The sequence below is a fragment of the Pogona vitticeps genome, chromosome 3 (assembly GCF_051106095.1).
Source record: "Pogona vitticeps strain Pit_001003342236 chromosome 3, PviZW2.1, whole genome shotgun sequence".
Classification (NCBI taxonomy): domain Eukaryota; kingdom Metazoa; phylum Chordata; class Lepidosauria; order Squamata; family Agamidae; genus Pogona; species Pogona vitticeps.
The window spans coordinates 46342443-46354363 of NC_135785.1; the positions used below are offsets into that span (position 1 = coordinate 46342443).

At 39.0% G+C, this 11921-nt stretch overlaps 1 protein-coding gene across 1 annotated transcript; it reads left to right on the forward strand.

Moving 5' to 3' along the window:
* Window positions 1–760: 760 nt before the first annotated feature.
* On the forward strand, window positions 761–6222 carry A4GNT (alpha-1,4-N-acetylglucosaminyltransferase). Its single transcript, XM_020815931.3, has 2 exons — window positions 761–1954; window positions 4142–6222. The coding sequence occupies exons 1-2, from the start codon at window positions 1544–1546 to the stop codon at window positions 4730–4732; spliced, it is 1002 nt and encodes a 333-aa protein (XP_020671590.3). The 5' UTR covers window positions 761–1543; the 3' UTR covers window positions 4733–6222.
* Window positions 6223–11921: the final 5699 nt, after the last annotated feature.

An 11921-nucleotide genomic window follows, 5' to 3' on the forward strand; every position in this document is an offset into this window, starting at 1 on the left:
GTTGAGCCAAGGTACACAAAGTCATGAACAACCTCCAATTCTTGTGTGGAGATGGTAATAGAGGGAGGTGAGTCCACACCCTGGCCCATGACTTGTGTTTTCTTCAGGCTGATTGTTAGTCCAAAGTCTTGGCAGGCCTTGCTGAAACGATTCATGAGTTGTTGGAGGTCTTCAGCAGAGTGGGCAACAATGGCTGCATCGTCTGCAAAGAGGAAGTCCCGCATGCATTTCAGTTGGACTTTGGTCTTCGCTCTCAATCTAGAGAGATTAAGGAGCTTTCCATCTGATCTAGTCCGGAGATAGACACCTTCTGCAGTTCCAAAGGCATGCTTCAGCATGACAGCAAAAAAGATCCCAAAAAGTGTTGGTGAGGACACAGCCCTGTTTCACTCCGCTTTGGATGTCAAAGGGATCTGATGTTGAGCCGTCAAAAACTACAGTGCCTTTCATTCCATCGTGGAAGGACCTGATGATGTTAAGGAGACGAGGTGGACATCCAATCTTGGGAAGTATTTTGAAAAGACCATCCCTGCTAACCAAGTCAAATGCTTTTGTAAGGTCTATGAAGGCCACTAAGAGTAGTGTAGATATACAAAGCTACTATTTAATACTACATGTTTTGACAGCAGTTCGGCTATTATGGGCACAGGTTTGGAAAGATGAAAATCCACCAAATGATGATATGATCATTTAAAAAAATTAGAAAGTGCAGAAATAGATAAATTAAGAGGTTAAAGGGACAAGAAGAATAATATTTTTTATTTAAGTTGGAATTTATTTTATAATTGGTGGAAATTAAAAATCCCGCACTAAAGGAACAGAAAATGAATTTAAAAATGGGATGTCATGAATAGGATCTCACCAGAAGAATTATTCAAATATACAAGATTGCTTTTATGCTGAGGCTTAGATGTTTTTTTCCTTTTTTTATATTTAGATTGTTTTTGATTATTGTTTGACCTTTAGGGATTCTTACACTTTATGATTATTGTTTAAATGTGTATTGTGCTATATATCTATGTTTTTAAATTGTCTGTTAGAAAATTTCAAAATTAAATTGGAAAAAAGAAAGATATGTATTTCTCTAGCAAACATTATACATAACTTATCTCTGTCTCCCTCTAGTGACCAGTTCTGGTAACATCATCTTTAGAAATAGATATTTCTAGGATTTTTCTTTATTTTTAATATTTTCATACTGTGGATGAGTGAATCAGTGGATACTGATCCTGCAGATATGGGAGTTACAATGTATTGCTCTTTTTTTATAAATTTTAACATGATGTCCATTTAATTCCTTTTTAATATTGTAATAATTTATTAATTTAGCTTTTAACTTTGTTTTGTTTAATACTGAAGGCTGCTTCGGATCCTTTAGGAGAAAGGCAGCATATAAATATTTCAAACAAACAAACAAATAAACAAACAAATGCTTACACCTGGATATTTTGAATGGAAAGAGCATAACAAATAAGAGAGAGACAGAAATAGCATTCCTAACATTTGTGTTTTTATTAAATCACAGGTTGAAGGAACAGTCAAAATGCTGAAGGAAATCCAGGTGTGCCTGTGTATCTTCTTTGTATTTTCATTTGGAGTATTTTATGAACTGTCTCAGGAACATAGTTGCCTCTTCTCCTGCAAACCTGCCTCCAAACAGTTGTTGACACCAAAAGATGTCATGATCCAGGATAGAAGCATCATCTTTCTGGAGACCACTGAAAATCTGCAGCCTCGTCCTCTGGTTTTATGTTCTGTGGAATCTGCTGCTAGAATCTATTCAGAGAGGCCTGTCATTTTCTTTATGAAAGGCTTGGACAATCACACAATGGGGAGTGTCAGTTCTTCATGGTCCTCTCTCTCCTTTTTATCTGCTATGAAGAATGTTTTCCTTTTTCCCCTTCACATGGAAACTTTGTTCCAAGACACTCCTCTACTTTCATGGTATCTTCAGGTAAGAGAGAAAGTGTGCTGGCTTTTCTTTCCCCCACAGATGAGAGAAATGGACAAAATTAGTTACGAAGTTTTTTGGACAAATATTGATTTGAGATTGTGGAATGTTTCTTGCTGCGTCTGTTGTTAGTGGAAAACAACAGATGCTGTTTCCTATCAATTTTTTCCTTACAAAAAAAGCTGACACTTTATTTATACCTACATTTAATGAAAATAGACAGTTTAGTGCAGGTAAAACTTTTACAAGAGGTCTCAAATGCTGCTTCAGATATCCTTTCATATTTATTCATTTATTTAAAATATATTTACCTCACTTTTCTGCTAAGAAATGACTAAGGCAGCTTACATCATTGAAATACAACGTTAAAGCTAAAAAACAGTGAATGATTCAAATATTAAACAAATTAATAACATTATATTTAAAATGCTAGGTAAAGCATTACTAAACTATAATTAGAAGTAACAGAATGTAAACAATCTCATTTGAAAACCTCTCCTAAAACCTCATTAAGGAAAAAACTGTCTGAAGGAGAAAGGTGAGGTAAAATTATTTTAAGTAATATTTTAAAAACAATTCACCTGCTGGATCTTCATACTGGGACTTCAGTAAATTACTTTTTCCCCCCTATAACTTCCAGAATTTTTCAGCCATCATAGTCAGTAGCTTTGCTAATTGGGAGATTCTGACAGTTATAGTTGAAAAAAGTAACTTTCTCAAGGTCTGGTTCATACACAGGACTGGTGATTACCGTGCATAAGAGAATGAATGTGCCATTCAGATTTATTTATTTTTTTGGATCTTCATTCTGGGAATTTCACACCTATAGAAATCTAAATGTGGCATTACAGAGCCTCGTGGCACAGTGGTTAAACCGCTGTACTGCAGCCAAAACTGTGCTCACAACCTGGGGTTCAATCCCAGGTAGCCGGCTCAAGGTTAACTCAGCCTTCTATCCTTCCAAGGTCGGTAAAATGAGTACTCAGCTTGCTGGGGGGGGGCAATGTGTAGCCTGCATAATTAACTTGTAAACTGCTCAGAGAGTGCTTGAAGCACTATGGGGCGGTATATAAGCAGCATGCTTTGCTTTTGCTTTTACCTGGAAACATCTACATTGGCTTGGGCATGTTGTGAGAATGGCTGATGGTCGGATTCCAAAAGATCTCCTGTATGGAGAATTAGTGCAGGGAAATCACCCCAGAGGGAGACCACAGCTGCGATACAAGGATATCTGCAAGGGGGAACTGAAGGCCTTAGGAATGGACCTCAACAAATGGGAAATCCAAGTGTTCAGCCTGGAGGCAAGCGGCGCATCACGGTCTCTCCCAATTTGAAGAGAATTTTGTCCAGCAGGCCGAGGCAAAGAGGCAGTCACGAAAAATCAGGGAGCTGGACAGGGGACAGATTGTATTTGTCTTCAGTGTGGAAGGGATTGTCACTCTCGCATTGGCCTTCTCAGCCACACTAGACACTGTTCCAAGTCCTAAATACAGAGCACGTTACCATAGTCTCTCGAGAAATAAAAGATTGCCTTTGGTATAGATGGATTAAGAATGGGGTGTGAAGCAACCACAATATTTGGATCAGACCCCCCATTCATGCATCCATGAAGTGGCTCAGTTTAGCTTGGCTTGATTTGGAAGCCCCTCTGTTTAAACTCAGGTCCAAACATAGGCCTCTTCTCCCTTCATCAAAATATAACGATGCCTTCACATCCAGCAGCTCTTTAGGTGGAAACTATGTCTGCCACATTGCAAAGAAATGGATGCGTGCAGTTGTCAGTGTGTGCTGTGCAACTTTATATTTTTGTGAAAGAGAGCTGGCAATGATTTCATGACAGAATTGGATGAAATTTTCAAGGATATTTGTCCCCTTTTCAAGGGTAAAACATTTGCATTTCAGAAGAACAGATGTAGAGAGTTTCGGTGAAAAGCACAATTTTAGTTCTGGGGTTTCCAACAAATTGGCTCAGGACCCACACTTGCTCAGGTGTGTTTGTGGAAAGAAGGCTCCAGCCTTTGCTGGTGAGAAATGCCCATGTAGGCGTAGGCCTCCTATACTGAGTTGTTTTACAGGCTTTGTGTTCCTTAGCCGAAAATGCAAGTGCTGCAAATATTGGAAGGAAGAAATAATGGGATTTCTTTAGTTGCTGGAAGTTGTTTGATTCTGTATCCATTTTTAAACCTACAGGTCAATGCAACACTGGAGAAGGACTGGATCTATATCATATCAGATGCTATCAGGCTTGCAATGGTGTGGAAATATGGTGGAATTTATATGGACACAGATGTAATTTCTATCAGACCCATCCCAGTGAGCAACTTCTTGGCAGCCCAGTCTTCCCAATTTTCCAGCAATGGGATCTTCAGTTTTCAGCAGCATCATTCATTCCTTTGGGATTGCATGGAAGATTTTGTTCGGAACTACGATGGAGCGATCTGGGGAAATCAGGGACCTTTTTTAATAACAAGGGTGCTAAAAAGGCTGTGTGATCTTATTGATTTTAAGGATACAGAGGATCAAAAATGTCACAACATTTCCTTCTTGAACCCCCAGCGTTTCTATCCCATCCATTACAAAAACTGGACAGCATATTATGAGGTGTGGGACCCAATACCACAGTTCAATACTTCCTATGCTTTGCATTTGTGGAACTTCATGAACGAAAAAGACAAGAAGAATGTTACCATTGGAAGTAATACACTAGTGGAAAACCTGTTTAGAATGTACTGCCCTACTACTTACAAAAGACTTTCTCAAACTGTGGAAGGAAGTGAATAGATGTCTCAGAATAAACCTGGTTGACTGATTCCAATAAAATCAAATTAGGAGTTTTTACATTTTATAATACTCAGTAGAACCCGAGTTACAATTTGGAAACATCTGTCTCCCAAATGAAAGCTTGATAGGAAGAAAATCTTTAAAGATGTTACTAATATAAGAAGTGAATAGATTGGTGGTATCCTGAAGATTTCTTATGCCACACACACACACACACACAGACACACACAATAGAAGTTACTTTTAACTCTGTTCAAAGATTAATCTCTCCATACTCTGGGAACCCCTGGCCTTATCCATTATGATAACATCCACCATTATGGAGGTCGGGGAGCACTGGCTCTTTAATATTTTACAGAGCTATCTAGGGTACATTTCTGTTATTGAACAATAAAGGCCATTATGTTAATATTATTAATCGCTGTTGTTTAGTAGTGTCCGACTCTTCGTGACCCCATGGACCAGAGCATGCCAGGCCCTCCTATCTTCCACTGCCTCCCGGAGTTTGATCAAATACATGTTGGTAGTTTCAGTGACACTGTCCAACCATCTCATCCTCTGTCGTCCCCTTCTCCTCTTGCCTCCACACTTTCCCAACATCAGGGTCTTTTCCAGGGAGTCTTCTCTCCTCATGAGATGGCCAAAGTACTGGAGCCTCAGCTTCAGGATCTGTCCTTCCAGTGAGCACTCAGGGTTGATTCCCTGTAGAATTGATAGGTTTGTTCTCCTTGCAATTTCTCAAAATGCCACAGGCAGCGGGAGGATTTTAAAACAACAATTTCTGAATAATGTTATAGACATCATCCAATGAGGGCCTATTACATTTGCACAACCACATCACACAAATCACAATGCAGTGAAACCACTGGCTTGAGAATAAGAATTAAATCTGTTATTGTCATTGGACATCAAGTCACTTCTGGCTTATGGCACCCCTATGCATTAGTGACTTACAAAAGGTCCTGTTGTCGATAGCCCAGCTCAGCTCTTGCAAATTAAAAGAAGCATCTCTCTGAACCCTTTTCCAGTGGCTCCGTCAGGTTTCAGTGCTTTTTCTCAAGGTGAAGGTATCAAGGCTTGCTACCTTGTCTGTACAAGAATCTCAGAACAATTATAGAGGGTATAGGAAATGCCCTAAAAATAGCCATAAAAGTATAGTACTTTTAAACTTGTGACATGAAAACATTGTTTACTACAATCCAGTCTAGCAAGTATACCCATTTTTAGCCAATCGCCTATTTTGTTTTGCCATCCATACACCAGAGATATGAAAGCAGTAAACACTGACATCTGATGGACAATTAATGTAAATACAGCTATTTAGTGCTTGCTAGCAGGGAAGTGGCATAAGTACTGCTTTTGTTCTGCTTATAAGCAACAACAAGGAGATACACAAAGCCACTGCTAACAGGCAAGAACCATTGCTTAGAGATATTAGAAAATATCTATAACTAGTGATTTCTCACACCACAGAGGACAAAGGACATGTAAGGGTCAAAATAACAGACTGCATATCATAAACAGCATTGGAATGTCAACCATGGATTTTATTTAAAACATTTAACTGTACTCTGGTGATCTTGGTGAGAACAGTATGCAGTGATTCGATGTATGTCTAAACATGTTTAGGGCTAAATAATGCTTTTTTACTTTATATATTTTTTACTTTTGAAGCTGAAATACTTTTTCTTGCCTTACACTGCTTTTTCCTTCTTACCATTTTGTTCTTAAGTACTTTGATGTATTTTAGAGATACATTCTCTATCCTTTCGGGTTACATGCTCTTGTATTTTACAGTGCAATTCTTTTTGGTATTTTATTGTGCTTTTGACCTTGTATTTTTTTACTTGAGCATATACTTACAGCTTAGATCCTATTTCATATATTTAAGCAGCTGTACTTATAGCTTTGTTCAAAGAATCCTGTGACTTCTGGATAAGTTACATGTTTTCAAAAATTCTTGAATTTATGAAACATAGATGCAATGCAGATAAATAAAACTTGAGAAATGTTAGAAAGCTTTGAAATCGTTTAGAATTACTGCAACAAAGAAAATACTTGTAGTCAAGATACCCAGATGAATTTTGAAATGCTTGTCAAGGACTGTCTGATTTCATTCTGGTATTAACCCTTTACTGTGATGATGTCAGCTATGATGAACCTAGAAAACCTTTATCAGTATAAAATATACCCTTCTGTAATTTGCTCTATACATCTGCTTTTAAGTTGACTTGTAAGGGAAATGTGCAGAGTGCCTCCAAGCAAGGTCTGATAGGGGACATTCTTGAGAAGGTGCTAGAAGCCAGGATCTGCCCTACTAGGTTCTAGAGTGAAGTTTATGTTATTAAAACACCTAATTATTCTTGCTGCCACAATCCTCCTTCTAAATGAGCTCCATGTGCTCAGAAAATGTTCTTAATGTGTTCTCAGAACCTACATGGTAGTCAAATGGCCAAGCATCAGATTCAGAATCGGAGTTCCTCTAATCTCCAGTCCAAATGTCTTGAAAGTTTATTGAAAAGTTTATTGAAAGTTTACTGAAAAAGAATTTTTTTAATAAGGATAAAAACAAATAAAGGTTAAATTTAACTGGACGCCAGGAAATAATAAAGTTGCAAAATCAAGAAAGTTGCAAAAACAAGAAGCAGGCTTTTGGAAATTGGCAAAGAAATACACATTTTTAAAACAATAAAGAACTAACCTGCTATGAAGGCCATGCTTCTCCTTTCCTTTCCCCCTGCACTACCATACTGTTAGCCCCCAGGCATGCTATTTTGACTAGCCTAACTCTCTTAAATTCCTTTCTCTGTTGTCTTCTCTTCCCATTCCTAACATATTACCCTCCCCCCTTCTACCTTTAATCTCAAAGTTGCCTTGGATACTTTTGTCTGTCAATCCTTTAGACCTGAGGTTTGCCATGGCTCTGCTTTTGATTTGACCCTTAATCCTTTTGATGCCTGGTTCACCTCTGAATAGCTTCCTTCTCATGCAGGTGTGAGGTTTACCATCTGGATGAGCATAGTGGAGCTTCTTCTCATGACTATTTGGGTATTTGCATATCAGGACTATTTGGGTATTTGTATATCCCCTTTCAACAATACTTCCCAGACAAGCTGCTGCCTGCAGGCTCTTCGAAATGCCTGTACTTGGACTTCCCTTTGCTTCCATTTTTTATGTCTCAATGTTACTACTGCCAGTCTTAATAGCTCAAATCACTCTTAGTGATTTATTTCTTCCAAGTGCTTAAAGAGTAGTTTTCACTCCACTTTCTAAAACGGCACATTCTTCATCATATTTTCCCCCCAAAAAATAATACTGTATTCTGTCAAATATTTTTACTTTTTTAAATAAATAATGCAATGCACCAGTGGTGGTCTACTATATATAAATCACTTCCTCTACCCCTCTGTCAGGGGGCAGAGAAAGTGTTCAATTTGCCAATATGCAGAAGTGGCTTGGTTACTAAGCCACGTCATGGTATCAGAAATTCCAATGGAAGGAGCTTGACAGTCTGAAGGCTGGCATATGGTCCATTTCCAGCAATCTTATATGCCTGAAACTGGCCAGTCTATAGTGATCCTACCCACACCACAAAAATGGAAACCCTTGACAGGGGCTCAAAAAGGTGCAGGTAGGAATACTCCAGGGACAATTTGGTTTGCTCCAGTGATTATGTCATGTGATTGCCAGAAAATGGAGCAAACCAACCTGTTCCCACTGTGGACCAAACAGTGGGCTAAATGCCTGTCTGACTGCACCCTCAGTCCGATGTCCCAGGTTTGAGTATTCTGCCTTGGGTGATCCTGTTAAAAGTTCACACTCATAACAGAATCAAGCCTCCTGATGGCATTGATTTTTTGGTTCCCAGACATACTCAGATGTTGAGGTGTGCCTCCAAGATGGAAATAGTTTTCTAACTATAATAAAATACGTTATGTCTGACACCCAAGATCCTCCAGAGCTTGTGGGCAATTCCTAGATATCTTTTTTTTTAAAAAAAGCTGACCAAGAAGCATGGATAGGGGAGTGGTTTGTTTTAATACGAATGTACTTAGCTTTGTGCATCTCCAGATTCTGCAGTGTTCTCTTGTCAAAAATAGACATACTAATCTTCATGGTAGTGTTCAAACATGCATTTTATAGGGAAATTTGCTTTTAAAATGTCTATGAGGCAAAAGTTATTGCAAAAGAACATGCATTAGGAGGAATGGACCCAAAAGGCATATATTTTTTCATGCTGATTTAAGAGAAAATTCTTGAATTTGGGAATGAATTAAACCCAAGATTGAAAAATGAGATGCTAAGAGAAACAAAATATAACACATTTCTCAATTTCTATCAGTAGCTGAAAGTTATTGTTCACAAAGACTTCATTTTTGGTCTCTGTGACATAAGTCACTCTTTTTTCCCCACAGTGGGGCTGAGGCATTGGTCTCTCATATGACATTTATTGCAACACAACACTCCTCTTAACAAACCATGAGTGAAAAAGTGAAAGAGGTAAAAGGCACACCCACATACATCTTCCTTCCTTCCTTCCTTCCTTCCTTCCTCATACACTTTAGGTAAAAACAGAATGAGATTTTAGAAAGAAGGAAGAAAATTGCAAGGAAAGGACCTTGCAGCAGGAGAAATTGACACTGTAACAACAATTGTCAATGCAGCTAAGAAATTCAGAGCAAACAATGGGGAAGGGTGATGGATTACCAAGAAGCTCGTCCCATGGGTTTATCAGTCCTGCCTTGCCTTAATATACAGAAGAGGTGGATGCTACAAACATGTCATCAAAATTTCCACAAGCTAGGTATTTAGAATGTTGGGACAACAACCTAGAAGTCAATATAGTTTAAAAGTTCATCAACAAGGTCATTCGAGTTCTCAGTAATATCTGAATGGATTATGTCAGCTCTAGAGAAAATGGTTCTACAAGAACAACCTTTGCTATGCACCTACATTCTCTGTAACAGCTGCTAATTTTGTTAAAGTTAGGCCTGTGCTTCCTAAAAATATTTTTGATAGCACTGCAGGTACACACAAACAGATGTTGTTTGCTTATGGTGATATATATCTTTGAGGGGAAATGTTTGCATTCGTGTTTAATAGCTCTGTTGATAACTGTAAACTACAATGTACAACAAGATCAATCAATGTCCCTAAGGCTGAAATCAAATACCCACTAACCTGGGAGTAAACTACTCCATTGAATCCAGTGGGGCTTACTTCTGAGTAAACATGTTTAAGACATGCGTAGTCTCTCTCTCCCTGATCACATGCATGTGGTCACTATTTCTTCACCTTGGAAAATGAACAAGCTGTAGCTGTCCACTGATGAAATCGTTACTGCATGAAGAAAACAATCTGCTAATCTTTGTGATTAAGCAAATATATTATATTCTCAAAACAAAATTAAAAGCACAGTTTAGGATCCAAACTCTCATACTTCCTCTTTCCTCCATCCTGCTTTTGTAACATCTTGCCTGTTGAAGGATCTTGATGTCTGTACCTTTCTTGGCCAAATAAAGGTATTATCCTAGTACAGATTTTTGTTTTACAGCCAGTGCAGTTTCCTCTGCATGCACGCAGACACCTACCCACCCACCCACCCACCCACCCTCTTTATTTCAATATCTTAGCCAGCTTTTTAGGACAACATGGCAGCTGAGCTTACTCCTCTGTTACAGCCACCTTCTAATTCCCCTGAGCTCCTTTATCACCCTATATCCCTGCCTATAATTTATCTGAGAGATAGTCCAAAAGGAGTGCAGAACTACCGCCAGAGATATGGCTTGTGTCTCTATCTGTTTATATGTTAGCATATAAATCCTCAGTTCCTAAACTCATTCACACACAGCCAGTTGTTAAAATGAATCCTAAACAGTTTCTTTATAAGGCTGTAATAGGAGCATAAGCCATATGGACTTGAAATGTTAATTACAGCTTCCTAAATGATGTTTGTGTAACTGCCCAGACTTCTGAACAGTTTCACTTCATACATGCACACACACCCAGCAACCAGGATTTATGTCTTCTTCTTCTTCCTCCTCCTCCTCCTCTTTTCCATCACTTTTTGTGATGTTTACTTTATTGGTTTGCCTTCTTCAAAAATGAAATTCTGTGGAGCTCATCTCCCCTCCCCACTCAAACCCAGATTGCACAAGGACCAACTCTAAATTGGAACTTCAGTATCATTTGCCTGTCATTCTATCCTAGTATGTGTGAAGGCTTCTTAGTATATCTACGCTACTCCTCTGTAGCAGTTTGATACCACTGCTACTGTAAGGCTCCATCCTGTACAATCTTGGGGTTTATTGCTGAGTAAGGTACTTTGGAAACTCTGCTGATGCTCAAGAGACTACCCAGAGCTTTCTTAAACCTACTTCACCAAACTATGTTGAAATACGAGAGCCATGTGGTCATTACACAATACAAATGCAGGGATAGGTTTATAGACTACTACAGAATCATATAATCTGTTAGCTTTCATGAGTGAAAAAGTACACTTCCTCGGACTCGCAGGGGTGTCTTGTTGTTAGTGCATAGAACTTGGAGTCCCTAAAGTTCATGGCAGATGGATTTTGCCAGGCATTTGTCTTAAGTGTAAATAAAAGATGCTAGCTGCGTTGGAGTTGTGTCTATAAAGTTACAGCTGAGGAAGCTGTTGATTGGATATCAAACTACATATTCCAGCATTCCATTGGCGAGAGCCAAAGCAGTTAAAATAGTAACAACCTGCTAGAAGAGGTAGTCCTGTCAGTCTGTGTAAGCAAAACCTTGCTGCACCTTAAAGACTGTGATATTTCAATGTGAGCTTTCGTGGACCAGTCCGCTTCTTCAGACACATCGGGTAAAATACAGATCTGACCTGCTGTAAGAGAGTGGCACAGACACACATTGGTGGAGGGGCTTGACGTGGGTCCCACACCATCGATAAAGCACAGTTGAAGCACACATGCAAAAAAAGACTGCCCTCTTCTGACCTGCTCTCTCAACTACATCCACAGGGAGGCAGCTTTGTTTTCAAACACGGAAAGCCCTAATAGCCCCCTCTGAGCACCAACGTTTTCAAACACTGTGATGGCTTGATCCTCCCTTTTCCAGGTTGAAGCCAACAGTGTTCCTAGAGGAAAGCTAAACAAGCATGGGGAGGGAGGGAGGCGCCGCAATCAGGTGTCGTGTTTTCCTAAGTTAC